Source organism: Cyprinodon tularosa, unplaced genomic scaffold, assembly GCF_016077235.1.
Source record: "Cyprinodon tularosa strain WSP-4 unplaced genomic scaffold, ASM1607723v1 ctg576, whole genome shotgun sequence".
NCBI classification, from domain to species: Eukaryota; Metazoa; Chordata; class Actinopteri; order Cyprinodontiformes; family Cyprinodontidae; genus Cyprinodon; species Cyprinodon tularosa.
Genome location: NW_024039314.1, coordinates 224,144 through 239,423, shown reverse-complemented (window position 1 = coordinate 239,423; position 15,280 = coordinate 224,144). Strand labels below are relative to the sequence as shown.

The following is a 15,280-nucleotide window of genomic DNA, read 5'->3' as shown; positions in this document are numbered from 1 at the left end:
TCCAAATTTCAAGGCAAGAAAACCTCTTCTTTTTGTAACTTTGTATCGTCCACCAGGTCCTTACTCTGAATTTTTAGATGAGTTTTCAGAGTTCCTTTCTGATTTGGTATTAAATACTGACAGGGTCATCATAGTGGGAGATTTTAACATCCATGCTGACATTGAAGGCGATAGCTTAAGAGCAGCCTTTAATGCTATCTTAGACACTATTGGCTTTGTTCAAAATGTGAATAGTCCCACGCATTCTCATCTTCATACTTTGGATCTTGTGCTGACATACGGCATAGAATGTGAAGAAATAACAGTATTTCCTCACAACCCTGTCCTCTCTGACCACTTTCTAATAACCTTCAGGATTACTTTAACAGAGTTCTCATCCCCCAAAAGAAGGTTCAATTTTAGTAGATCTTTATCAGATAGTGCAGTTATAAATTTTAAAGAATCTGCTTCACTTTCTCTCTCATCTGTGTCACTGAGCAGTGCTGCAGAGTGCAAAAGCTTAGCTTATTCCCCTTCACAGGTTGATGATTTTGTTGATGGGGTTGCTAGTTCTCTGCGTATTGCCTTAGACAACGCAGCTCCTTTGAAAATGAAAACCGTTAAAAATAGAAAGCTTGCTCCTTGGTTTAATGCAGAGCTGCGTACTTTGAAGCAAAATGCTAGGAAACTGGAGAGAAAATATCGCTCCACAGGCCTGCGAGAGTCCTTCCTAGTCTGGAAAAATGGTTTACTGCTGTATAAGAGGACTCTTTGTAAAGCAAGAGCAGCATACTTCTCCTCATTAATAGAGGAGAATAAGAATAATCCTAGATTTCTTTTTAATACAGTTGCCAAACTCACCCAGAGCCATAGCTCTGTTGAACCGTCCATTCCACCTGCTCTTAGCAGCAATGATTTTATGGGATTCTTTATAAATAAGATTGATCTTATTAAAAATAAGATCATAAGCACTCCTCTATCCGCGATTGTACCTGAGGTAGTCATGGAATCTGAACCGGGTTTAGACTGCTTTGATCCAGTTGAACTCTCTGAATTAGCAAAATTATTGTCTTCATCTAAGCCTTCAACTTGTATGTTAGATCCAGTTCCAACCAGGTTATTTAAGGAGGTATTCCCTTTGATCTCCTCCTCCATTTTAGATGTGATTAATCTATCTCTGTTACAGGGATATGTACCTAAAGCTTTTAAGGTTGCTGTAATTAAACCTCTGCTTAAGAAACCGTCTCTTGACCCAGATGACTTGGTCAATTATAGACCTATATCCAATCTTCCTTTCTTATCCAAAATTCTTGAGAAAGTAGTTGCCAAACAAGTTTGCGATCACTTCCACCATAATGAACTTTTTGAAGAGTTTCAGTCTGGCTTTAGAGCTCATCATAGCACTGAAACAGCTCTGGTGAAAGTCACTAATGATATTCTCATGGCCTCAGATAATGGACTTGTATCTGTGCTCGTCCTGTTGGATCTTAGTGCTGCATTTGATACAGTTGACCATAATATTCTTTTAGAAAGACTTGAATATTTTGTTGGAATTAAAGGAACAGCACTAGACTGGTTTAAATCTTATCTATCTGATCGAATTCAGTTTGTTCATGTTAATGATAGATCTTCAACACGCTCAAAGGTTACCTGTGGAGTACCACAGGGATCAGTGCTAGGACCAATTCTCTTTACTTTATACATGCTCCCAATTGGTAGAATTATTAGACAGCATGGGATTAATTTCCACTGTTACGCTGATGATACCCAGCTATATCTGTCTATAAATCCAGATGAAGCTAACCCATTACATAGATTACAGGCATGTCTTGAAGACATAAAAACCTGGATGACTCTTAACTTTCTGCTCCTGAATGCAGACAAAACAGAAGTTATAGTCTTTGGACCAGAGTCTCTGAAAAAGAAACTGATTAGCCAGTCACTTCATTTGGATGGGATTAAACTGATTTCAGATAATAAAGTAAAAAATCTTGGTGTTATTTTTGATCAGGACCTGTCATTTAAATCCCACATCAAAGAGGTTTCTAGAATTTCCTTCTTTCATCTGAGGAACATTACAAAAATTAGAAATATCCTGTCCAGGGGTGATGCTGAGAAACTAGTCCATGCATTTGTTACTTCAAGGCTGGACTATTGTAATTCTTTACTATCAGGAAGTCCACAAACTGTAGTTAAAAGCCTTCAGCTGATCCAAAATGCTGCAGCCAGAGTTCTAATGAAAATTAAAAAGAGAGATCATATCTCGCCTATCCTGGCTTCTCTTCATTGGCTTCCTGTTAAATCAAGAATAGAATTTAAAATCCTCCTTCTCACATATAAAGCCTTAAATGGCCAAGCTCCATCTTATATCAGAGATCTGATTGTTCCTTATGTTCCTAACAGAGCACTTCGCTCTCAATCTGCAGGTTTACTAATCGTTCCTAGAATTTCTAAAAGTAGAATGGGAGGCAGATCTTTTAGTTATCAGGCTCCTCTCCTGTGGAACCAACTACCAGTTTTAGTCCGTGAGGCAGACACCCTGTCTACTTTTAAGGCTAGGCTTAAAACTTTCCTTTTTGATAAAGCTTATAGTTAGGGTGGCTCAGGTTATCCTGAGCTATCTCTATAGTTATGCTGCTATAGGCTTAGACTTTTGGAGGACATAGGGACCCCCATTTCATAATTCTGCTTCATTCTCTCTCTGTTCTCCTATTCTGCAGAATCTGTTAGTTCAATCTCTAACCTTCTGCTCTCTCTGCTTTTCCTCAGAGTAGCTTTGCCTCGTCTGTTCCTGTTTGGCTGTGACGTCATCCTGGAAAGAAACATCAGCTGTGCTGCTTCTATCAACACCCTTGTTTATAGATGTTGGAGATCGGCCGGTTTTCCAGTGTGGTCCTGTTTCTCTGACCGTGACTGAGTGGATGTGCTCTCTTCGTCCTCTGGCATGGGAGCTGCCTTGGAGCTCGTCTGCCTGGCTGTGTGTTTCCTGGACGGGGCCGCCTTTTACAGCTGCTTTTTGTATCTCTGCTTCTGTCTCCTTGAACCCCAGTCGGCCTCGGCAGATGGCCGCTCACACTGAGCCTGGTTCTGCTGGAGGTTTCTTCCTGTTAAAAGGGAGTTTTTCCTCTCCACTGTCGCTACAAGCATGCTTAGTGTGGGGGATTGTATTTGAGTCAATGAGTCAATGCAATCAACTGGTTTTCCTTAGATAGAAAACTTTGTATCAATTTGACTGTATGATCTGGTTGAACTGTAAAGTGCCTTGAGATGACATGTGTTGTGAATTTGGCGCTATATAAATAAACTGAATTGAATTGAAATATACATATATATATATATATATATATATATATACATACATATATATATATACATATATATATATATATATATATATATATATATATATATATACATACATATATATATATACATATATATATATATATATACATACATATATATATATACATATATATATATATATATATACATACATATATATATATATACATATATATATATATATATATATATATACATACATATATATATATACATATATATATATATATATATATATATATACATATATATATATATACATATATACATATATATACATATATACATATATATACATATATATACATATATATACATATATACATATATATACATATATACATATACATATACATACATACATACATACATACATACATACATACATACATACATACATACATACATATATATATATCTCAGAGAAAAACTGACACGTTACAGAAACGTTGGCAGCCCCATATTTGTCAAGCAGCCTATATGAGCAACCGAGAGTCTCTGTTTTCAGTGACCCCAAAACTTCCCCTTCTTCTGTATTAACTTCCTGTTGTTTCTGTTTTTTTTTTTTTTTTTTAAATACAGTCTGTATGCGTGATAGCAAAGTAAAACACAGTAAACATGAACATACGGATAGAAACTTTAAAGGTCACATTCACAGATCCACACAGAGTTATCAGTGCATCTCACTTTTGGATACGAAGAAGGCGTCGGTCACAATTACACTTGATTAATTTGTAAATTTCTTAAAAAGTTTTAAAGAGGGAAAGGACCAGATAACACTATGAGGTGTAGGAATTCATGTGATTTACAGAGAAAAATGGATATTTAATCACATTATCAATTAAGGAACTAAAAGAGACGTCTTTATTGTTTTTATTCCACTTGCAAAGCATTAATAAAAAACACAAACGTGAAGGTTTTGCTGAGCACCTCCTACTGTACTTCTGCTCTTTGGTGTAATTTATTAGAAAAGTAAAAAGTTTATTAGCTGACAAATTACTAGATGCCTTCACAATGTGAACCGAACAAGTGAAAATAATGGGGGAAAGGAATAAGGTAAAACTAAACATGTTTCCAAGCAACAGTTAAAAAAAATAAATCAAACAAACAAATTTCCTGAGTTCTCAATACCTTTTCTTTTTTTTCTTTTTTTTAGCAGAGATTAAGACTCATGCATGATGAAATAGAAGAACAATTCTGGTTTAAATTTAGTTTAACCTCAAGGTTTAAATGTATTTAATAAAGCTTTTCCCACAGATTCATTTAGAAACCTTGGAAAATTCTGCCGCTTGAATGTGACAGTTTAGGACTTCAATATAAAATCACTCTGTCTACACTCATTAAGGGATAGTTACCTGAAAATGATTAAACTCTGGGAGTTTTAAACACTTTATCACAGTACAGATCACCGACACACAGTCTGAGTACAACAAAAGCAACACATTGTTCAAAGAAATCACAGAACTTGATGATTGGTAAAAAATAAATAAAAATAAAGATCCAAATTAAAATTGATCTTTACACGTGTAAAGATAGTGGATAAGATTAGAAACTGTGTGAAACCAGCCTCTAATCAGAGCTTTAAGAAAAACAATCAGTGTCTGCTAAAGTTTATAACATACTGCAGATGAAATCCTCTCATCATGCATGTGCATCATTAAAAAACAACCATGATCGACAACCTTAAAAACCATCCTTAAAAAACGACACTGTGTGTTCTGTTTATGCATAACACTCAATGAGGTTTTGCTTATTTGAGACTTATCTGATTCTTTGAAAAATGTATATCTAGCGTCTATTATCTTGTGATCAAAATGTGGCATGAAGCTGTTAGTTTTCTAACATACCATAGCAGCTTTACTTGTAGAACCCTTTAAACACCCACAGGACCAAAGTACTGTACAGTAGAATAGCCAACAGTCACATGATTAGGGCTGCAACTAACGATTATTTCGCAAATCGATTAATCTGTTGATTATTTTTCCGATTAACCGATTAATAATCGGATAGCCAAAGGTTCTTTAAAGAAGAAATTTTGCGAAACTAAACCAGTTGTTAAAACATTTCCACTTGAGGAGTTCTGGATAGAGCATATTGACAGAAGAAAAAATATTTTAATCTTAATCCTTTATAGGGCAAGTTACCGTTTTTGATCACTTGCATACCCCTTACAAATGGTGTCCCCCTGTCCTTCAGTGATCTATCCAGCCATTCAGCATATATACTGCCACATGTCTGTACATCTTATTTTGGAGTTTGATCAATTGGTTAAGCCCTTGAATCAGGGGCGTCTCTAGGTTTAAGAGACAAGGGTGGCTCAGCCCCTAGAAGATATTGCGCGTGCGCAGCGCGCGCCAAATTTTTTCAGTGCACCTGCTAAGGCGTTGTCTAAGACAAGGGTATAACTTTGTGTTGAAAGTTGGTGAGGACGGCTCATAAGGAAAGGGACCTACCTGCGCGACGCCTTTTTTTATTGTTGGAAAGGATAAAGCCAAAAAAATGCGAATAACATTTATCAATTTAATGCTTACAGTTCAAAACATAACTGTTACAATATTCACTTATATATTTTGTGCAAAAAATATCACATAAATCTAAACAGACAGTACAAATAAAAGAAATCAAATAAATATATCAATTTTGTAGAACATTTATTGACAGTCAATTTTGGGTCACTTTTTAAAATTAATTTACTTTTAAACCAGGACTCGGACAAGATCTTATGGGGCCTTAAGCAGAATATGATTAAGCAACTCCGTCTTTCTGTCAAGAACATCCACCAGCAGGGTATCCAGGGGGGGATTTACCATTAGGCAATACTAGGCAGTTGCCCAGGGCCCCAAGTTCTGGGGGCCCCATAAAACTCTGTTTCCATGTATGGTTAATACAACTAATCCTTATTTGTGCACATTAATTATGTTTTTGATAAAAATCCTTTGGCTAAAATGCCATCAGAACGCTGATAAATAGAGAGGAAAAAGGGACAAGAAGAGAGGGACAAAACCTAGAACAAATAATGGATGTCTATTCTATTAACATTTCTCTATCTGTAGAATGGGTCTTTTTAATGGGTTTTCTTCTCAGGGGGCCCCCTGCCTGTCTTTGCCTAGGGCCCCAAATTTCCTAAATCCGCCCCTGAGGGTATCAATACTGATTTGATAGAATCTGGGAGAGCGGACTTTGTTCAACCATCCATTTTCTTTAACCTTATCCCTCAGTGGGATCAGGAGGTGCTGGTGCATATCTCTAGCCACGTTCTGGGTGAGAGGTGGGATCACCCTGGACAGGTCACCAGTCTGTCGCAGTATGTTCAACCAGCTTAAAAGTAATCTGTAATCAGATTTATTATTTGCACTTTTACTAAGTGAACTTTCTAACTCCCTTAAATCTGAAATTCCAATGCCAAAATTGTTTAAATCTTTTATCTTTGGACCCCCTGCAGAGTGACGTCACACCTGCAAGATCCTATCCTTACCTTCCTGCTAGATTGCAAAAAGCAGCTTGCTCATGAGTTGTCATCATAACACGCTAAATCTTAAATGTACGTGTACATATAAAAGAAAAAGGGGCGCAGTGCTTGCTACTGAATGGCAACACTATCAAAGTCAGGAAAAAGTTTTAAGTGAAGCCGGGATTAAAACAGTAGCTACAAGAAGCTTCAAATAAAAGGTGTTCTTTATGTTCAACCTAAACACCAACTCCGATAGACCATCAGTAGAGCAGGTGTTTAAATTAATCAATCACTGCTGCGAAAGCTTATAGCAGTGAAAGCTAATATACCACAGCCATCACTTAATAAACGCAAAATAAACAACCCTCTAAAAACGGAAAACTGTAATGGACTGAAAGTCCTGTTTTTTATGTGGGAAATTATTTGCGTGTGTTTTAGTATAATTCTGATATATTGGCGCTGTTGCCTGTTTCTATGGCACAGTACTGAATGTAGTGTAGCTTAGAGACCTGCATGGGTCGAGTTTTACCAACCCGCACCCGCCCGAACCCGTTAGGATGACTACCGAACCCGACCCTTCACCCGCGGATATCTTCAATTCAAATGTTATGGGGAGAGGGCGGAGGGGGGTGATGGGGAGAAAGCGAGAGGCAACAGATTCTTTTTTCTGAGTTTTTTTGTCGGGGTTTGTGGACGGTGAGCAGCGGGGAGAACTTTTTTTTATTTTCTTTCTGAGGAGCGGCATACGTGTACAAAATATTGGTGGGGACATGTCCACACCAGTCCTTAAGGAAGTTACGCCTATGATTGTTCAGATTAACTTGTCTTCTTTATGGCTTTTATTCGGTGCTTTACTGCATTTGTTTTGGGAAAATATGAGGAAAAAATAAATACAGAAAAAAAAAATTTTTTTTTTAAAATCGCAAAATAATTATAGGGTGGCTAATGCCAAAGAAAGGGTGACTGAAGCCACCCTTAAATAGGTCTAACGACGCTTATGCCTTGAATGATATATTACCTACAAAAAAAGTCAAGAAAAAAGGGTTAGAAATAAGTTAATAAGCCTACATATCAATTATATTTAGGTTTATAAACTAAAAATGTGTTTCTTTCACTCTCAGAGTGTTTTTTATGAATTTCTTATAGAATTACTTTTGTTATTTTTCTTAATATATTCAGGCAAGTTAGCGTTTCTTGTTATTACATTGACATTAATTTTAAACAGAGCATGCACAAGGAGAAATGGGCTCGTGCATGTTCTCGAACGCATTTAATAAACGTTCCCTTTTGGAAGCGTGTACATGGTTGTGCATGTGCATTTTTTTTTTAAAGTAGAGAGGGTGTGTCTTTTCAAAAATTCACAAAAATCCTCAACTATACCTTTAAATGTAAAATGTTTACAGATTTTATTTTATTTTATTTACAATTTTTGTATAATTACTGCTCTAAGCTGGTCGCTCTATGAGCTCAATGAACATTCCAGAGTATACACTTGTGTTAACGATTAATCGTTACTAAATTTGTTCAATAATCAATGATTAATTAGATTAATTGTGATTAATCAGATTAATCTGATTAATTGTTTCAGCCCTACACATGATACAATAATAAACCAATCATAAAAGCAATGGGACCTAAAAATACATAAACATTCCTGTACTAAAACAATAAACCAGTCATACCAAAAGTCAGAGTGAAATAAAAAGGGGATAGATGGGGATAAAATGCTAAACTAAAATTTTTACAGAATATAAAAGTTCATATCTTAGACTGTGTCAAAGGGTAGGTAGCAGGGAATCTCCTTGTGGTTCTGTGGGTGACTTAACCACAAGGAGACAAGAGGAGAAAAGTGAGTCTGCAATATCTTCAACTCTGAACTGTAAGCTTGTGTTCATTCAGAAATACAAACACCCACTACTGAAGTTGAACCACAGAAGTCCAAAGGAGGACAACTTTTTTTAACTCGCCAAGATATTATCTCATCTCAGACCCAAAAATAGACTCAAACTGACACTAAATACTGCTTATTCATTTGAGGAATGAAAAAAATGCATGTACTTCTTAGACAGTCACCTTGCATTAGACATGCCAAAATAAACAGACAGGTTGAATGTCTAGAATGGTTTAAAGCCGACTGCGCCCACAGAGAGCTGCTCACCAGTATGGGTTTTTACTATGTGCATTTCCTCCACAATCTTAGGTTTCTTTCTCTGTGGTTCACCATTGTTTTCACCGCCTGTAAAATTGCTAGGATCTCTGACAAATTTTGGTTTCCCTGCAGGAAAACAACAAAGAGGAAGCAAAGAAGTAACCCTACCTGCATGCCTTCTCAAATCATACAGCTGGGTCTCCACTCTCCTGTTTCCAGCACTGCGTTTATCCATCTCTATTTTTTATCAGCTTATTATTATCAAGATTGAAAAGGAGAACCCTCTTCTTTCCTTAGACAGAAGCTTCCCTGTTGGGAGGCACGTTCACGTCTGCCTTTATCATCCAGACATTCAGTACACCTGCCCACTTACACTGCACAAACCGGTTCCCTGGAAACCAGAGTCACCAGGTGAAGGAGAGATGGCAGGATGGGAGGAGAGAGAGTCCTCGTCCTTGAAGATGTTGCACTTAGAGATTGCTTTTATAAAGGGTTTGCGGCTTGAGGGGGTGGGGGTGTTCAAGGTTACAGTCCCCTGAGTGGGAGGTGAGGACGGGGAAACGAGCATAATGAGAGGCTGGAGTTTCGACACATAATTTACTGGTGAGGAGATGGTGCTGAAGCCAAAATGAAGAAGTGAGAAAGATTAATATTAACCAGCCTAACAGTTAATAATTAACTTTTTTTACTAACAATTTTCTCACATTAAAACTGATAACAGAAACTTTCCACAGCGTCCATCTTTAGCTTATCTTCTGTATTACCTTCAAGTCCTTAAAAAAAGGCAAAGTTATTTCTGTTTCATTAGCATGGCTGCCCTAGATTAAGATAACTGCCATTCAAAAAGAAATTATAAATAATGTATAAGGATGGATTGCAGTATTAGCATGCTAAGTCACACCCATTTAATAATGCTGGTGCCCTGCTGGTGCTATTGCATGTGTAGCTGCCTGTCTGAGGTTTATATGCCTGGCAAAGGAAATATTGGCTAGTAACAGAGGCCAGATGCGTCTGCCTCCATTCATTCCCGTCCTTCCATAATGAATAATTACTGACGACTGATGCCTTTCTGTCACAACACAAAACAGACTCCAAATTAATTGTCTTTTGGGGGATTTAAAATGTTGAGAACAAGCAGATCAGACCAGATGAGATGCCATTTACAGCTCGTGATCTGAACTTGGAAATGTGACGAAGTCTACACATCATTAAATATGCAAATCTCTTAATAGTTAAGAGGATGCTGCAGTGAGCACCAACACACAGATCTGACCCTTTGACAGCTTTGTATGAATTCCCTTCTAAATATACTTTTTTTTTGCTACTCTGCATCTTCTATGCTGCTAAAGGATCTTACCATGTTTGCAGATGTCACTAACTTTCCCTTCTATTGTTTGCTGAGCAGTGCCTGGAACGGCTTTATGACAATAACTCAACTGCCTATTTGGAGTCAAGAATGCAGACATCACTAAATGCTGATTGAACAGGAGCAGCAGAATGAGGACATTCTTTTGCAAATTGAACCAAGTATTTATGCAGCCAATAAATAAAATCTCTTTTTTCCTTCTTGTTCTTTCCTACGTTCACTAAACCACATCTCATAAAATATGTACCTACAGAGCAGATGTGGTGCACTTCCTCATTGGTTTACCAGCATGCTTCTTTCACACTGCCCAGCATGACAAGATAAGCTCTTAGCATGATCTGAACATGCTCTGTGGCCCATGTCTAATAAGGGCAGGCCAATGGGGTAACAGCTACTGTGTTTTTGAACATAAGAAGTGTTGATCTTCAAAACATCAGTGTCAACATGTGGGCTCTTATCATGCTCTGGTAGCACTGACTGATAACACTGGCTCCTAGCTGTTGATCTTCCTTCTTATAATATCTCTCTTGTCTTTTAGTCCGATCGCCACCATTTCACACCTCCCTCCACCCACTGTGACCTGTTCATCCACCTTATAAAGAGAGATCACAGCTGCTGGACAAAAGCTCCAATATATGTCGATCAATATACTGTCTCCCCAATTACCACGTCTGACTGATTCCCAACGGACCGGTGTGTTCACAAATGAACAACGATTCTTATTCACAGAGGGTGTTTACGTGGTAGAGGGAAAACCTGCTCTTTAATGACTGGAAGATTAATGCTGGATGAATAAAGGATAACTACACCAAGATAAAGCTGATGCCTTTTATACACAAAAAAAAAAACCAAACAAAAAAAAAAAAATTTTCAGCACAACATGATCATCTTTTAGTTGATACCTTTAGAATCATCTACTAACCCAAGAGTTCTGCTGATTTTTTTCAATAAAGCCTAAAGGTTATATTAAAAGGTTGAGTTTGAATGTGTTGTTGGGGCTTTTTTTTTTATGTTACCTTTTTCCATTTCTACCAATGCAGTTTTTATACACCACTTTTCTGGGTTTGAAATTTCATCAGTCCAACCAGCCAATGGAATGTTTATCGTAAGATCCGCTTTGACACAACTAGTTAAAGCCAGTTTTGTTTTTTCAGCAATATAATTATATGACCTCTACAAATATTATCTATAAGCAGGAATCTCCCTAAAGTTATTCTGGTGGAATCTGGGTCATAATCTGGAGGCCAAGAACCATCATCCCAATTGGAAAAAAACAACAAACAACCCCTTTTTTAGATGGTACAGTCCAACTACAGCAGATAAAAGATCTGTGCATTTCTTTCAGTTTAAATAGAAATAAGAAAAGACAAAGATTCCTCTGTATTTGAGCACAAGGGTATGAAATGGTTTGTTGGCGGGTATGAAGTGGAAGAAGAAAAGCAGGAAACGGTGGTGCCTTAGTATAAACAGAGGCGTATGAATTACCAGCATGCTGAACTGACCCAGAGCAATTTTCATGTTGTTTACGCAAGAAAATAAGACAAAATAAACTAATCTTGTAATCATTAGCATTAATTAAACTAAATTAATTCCTCATTTGTCTATCTGCCACTAATATAGTCTTTACAGCCTTTTCACTGATGAAAATTGTATTTAATTTAAAGAATGAAACTTCTTTATGTGCCACCTGTCCGCAGTGTCACTACCTGATCCGTCCTGGAAGCACGATCAGGACCATCAGCTCATTTGTGCATTCGAAACCAGATATACATCAGAGTTTCCATAAAGAGTCATTAAGGTACTAGAATCACTTATTTCTATCCTTAACTCACCAAAGAATGTTGATACACATCTTAAAAGAATGTTTTATGACTTTTCTGAGGCAATTTTGATGCTTTTTACAGATTTATTTTTAAATCCAAGGCTGAAAAAGTTAGCTCCCAGAAGTAGCATAGGATATCATTTCCGGTGGAGATTGGGCAGAGACGAGTGAAGAAGCAAAAAGGATTTTAAAGCATTTATTTTCTCAGAAAATACATTATTAACCTGTAACACATTATAGTTTGGTACTCTTACTATTTTTGGGGAGGGAAAAACATAATTTAGGTCTTTTTTACAAAATAAAATCAAGGGCGACATGGTTGTATATCTGGATGTGCATGCACAAATGAGCTGATGGTACGGATCGTGCTTCCTGGATGGATCGGATAGTGACAAGAACAAACATTACCTTAAACAGCAAGCAAAGTCCACCGACAAGCTACATGAAAGACTCAAACTGTTTGAACAGTGACAGAGACTGTAAAGGAAAGTTAAAAACCAACTATGATTAAACTAAATTTCTTGTTTCCTTCCTTAAATGTCTGTGACCCGAAGAGATTGATAAGATCTGACCCAATGCATTTTGTATGAAGTAAACAGATGAGGAACATAATGGCAGGCAAAAGCACAAGAACTTGTTTCTTAAACAACATCTTTGTGCTCAGCATGAATGAGCCCTTCTGCCTGGAAGAGCTGGAGCCCATATTTTCAGCACCAAGCTGCCGATGCTGCAGCAACCCCCTCAATCCTGAAAGCTCGCCTGCAGATGGGCTTGGTGCCCAGGCTAAAGCACCAGTGAGAGCCTATGATTAACATGCAGAATGACACAAACTTCCTCTAAAGCTAAATGTAAGTTAGTATCTTCCCCAATTTGCCTGCAGAAAACAGCTCTAACAACCGAAAGTGCACATGCAGTTTTCTTATTTTAGCTTCCATTCTCACGGACACAAGAAGCTAATCTGACACAGTGGAATAAAGTACCAAACAGCATCAGCATTCCTGGTGTGCCAGAGGAAGTTCAGAAAGACAAGCCTAAGCACTCACAGGGGACAAAATGACAGCATGGTCAGCTGCCAGAACCTGGAGTACAAAGTAAGAAGAGAAAGAAAAAGGGAAACAAGAATGAAGCAGACAAAGGGACATGGATAAAAAACACCAAAGATGAAGCTGCAGCTGCTGACAACTAAGCAGAATCAATGAAAAGGGCCCACATATCTTTCTTACTCAAAATCATGCACCTATCTACCCTTTCAGGTTTATCCTTTAAAATTTCTGCAGAAAAAATACCTTGTAATATTTTCTTAAGGGTGACAATACAGAGTTAAATAACAAACCATGGTGTGAGCAGAAATATTAGAGGTGGAGTCTAAGATTATGTGTAAAATGTACCTGCCAGTTAGGGGTGTTATTTTTTCAGTTTACAACAATCCAGTTCTAAAAATAAATAAAAAAGTCAGGTGATGGTGTTTTCATCCTGTTAAAAACAATGATTATTTTATACAAAAGTGGAGGAAGTCTTTTAAGTCAGAGGCTTTGTTGTTATTTTTTCTTCTCATGCTAAGTTTTCTTAGGCTTTGAGGAAGCTGTTAGCTGAATGCAGGATGCTTAGAGGCATGTTTATGTCTTATTTAGGTAACTAAATATTAACAGAACAATAAGCTAGGATCTTGTCTCTTCTCTGTCACTGCCTGCATGACCAGAGTATCAGTGGGTGACTGAGAAGAAAGAATTATTAGGCTGCTGATAAAAGTAACAGGCACAGAGACAGGTATAAAACAGAGTTAAAATGAGGGTGAATAAAAAATAGGGAGAGTAAACCTAAGAAAATAAGAAAAAAATTATGACATCTGGAGCTGGTTCTGGAATTTACCAATTGAGTCACTCCCTTGATTTTTTAAAGAATTTAGGAAGTGACATTCTTCTCCATTAGATTTATAGACTGCTTAAGATAACATATTAACATTTAACTGATCGTTTTTTTTTTTTTTTTTGGTAATGGACCAACCAAACATCGATTTACAACATTTACACACATCCATTAAGACCTGTATTCCAAAACACCCCCAACACACACACACACCCACACACATATTTTCCACCGGCTCAGGCCAGCTGAGGTCGATTAAACCAATCGAGGCAAACAGAGTTAACTGAAATCAGCAGCCTCTGTGTGCAAAGACATGTTGGCATGTGTGTGTGACCGTCTACAGCTGAGACCCTGATTCAATATCCTCTTAAACAAAATTAATAGTTCCTTCCAGAGACTGCAGATTCTACTGCCACGATAACCCACTGGGTTGCCACACAGACCCCCACGATCCCAGCCAACATCGACACATTGAGCCACACCACCTGCCAGATGTCATACTGTGGTGAGATTAACGGTTTGTCTTTTGTCTGGGTCGCCCACCCCCTTTCAAACATCACCCTAAGCTCTTAAAATGTCTTGTTTAAGGGCAAAACAGCATCTTTCTCTTGCAAACCCACCCTGTTAACCCAACGCATCCAGGTTTGCATTGTGCATGTCACTCCTGCAGCCTAATGGTGCTGCTTGGTAAGCCAGTCAAATTAAAGACACTAACCTTAATGGAGGTTTTGTCCAGTCAGATCCCAGGGATGAAACAGATATCCTGAACTGAGGGGACCTCTCCCTCTCTGTCAGCGCTCTGTCTACAGACTGGCAGGTTCAGGCTCACCACGTTAAACTGCTGCCTCACTGCATTGGCTGCATCCTCCCTCCCTCAGATTGGTCTCACACCCACCCACACACACATTCACACACACATTGACAAACTGCGATGAAGTGACTCGCCCTCAAGCTCAGTCCCTCGGTGGCTTCCTTCTCATGGCTTGCCATTCCTCTTTATCATAAAAAAAAGAAAAAAAGAATCACATTCCAGCAGAGAGAGGGCATACAGCGGAGGAGCGGCACTCATCCCCCGGAGTAAAGCCTCCTCTGTGTGTGAGTGTGGGTGTGCATATGTTTGAGAGTGTGTGTCGCATGGACAAGTAGAGCCATTGTGTTGCATGAAGGGGAGGGCCAGTGAAAGGGGAAGTGGCCAATGGTCGAACTCATCCCCTGCCCCTTCTGCTGGCTATACAGGATATAGGGACTCTGCAAGAGACAGAACATCCCCCTCTTCCAGGAATAAAGATGGGGTGGCGAACA

The 15,280-nt window shown here is 38.1% G+C and overlaps 1 protein-coding gene across 5 annotated transcripts in view; it reads right to left on the bottom strand.

Moving 5' to 3' along the window:
- Positions 1 to 15,280, bottom strand: part of fgd4a (FYVE, RhoGEF and PH domain containing 4a) — a 78,411-nt gene that overhangs the window by 40,133 nt on the left and 22,998 nt on the right. Inside the window, exon 1 of one of the 5 annotated variants that reach the window (XM_038306231.1) lies at positions 14,694 to 14,871. The exons of 3 other annotated variants lie outside the window; for them this stretch is intronic. Coding sequence is in view for 1 of the 2 variants with exons in the window: in XM_038306230.1 (XP_038162158.1) it covers positions 9,093 to 9,159 (67 nt within the window). In the remaining variant the exon portion in view is untranslated. Of the gene's footprint in view, positions 1 to 9,092; positions 9,175 to 14,693; positions 14,872 to 15,280 lie in introns of those variants that run through there. One more of the 5 variants, XM_038306230.1, reaches the window with a different exon arrangement.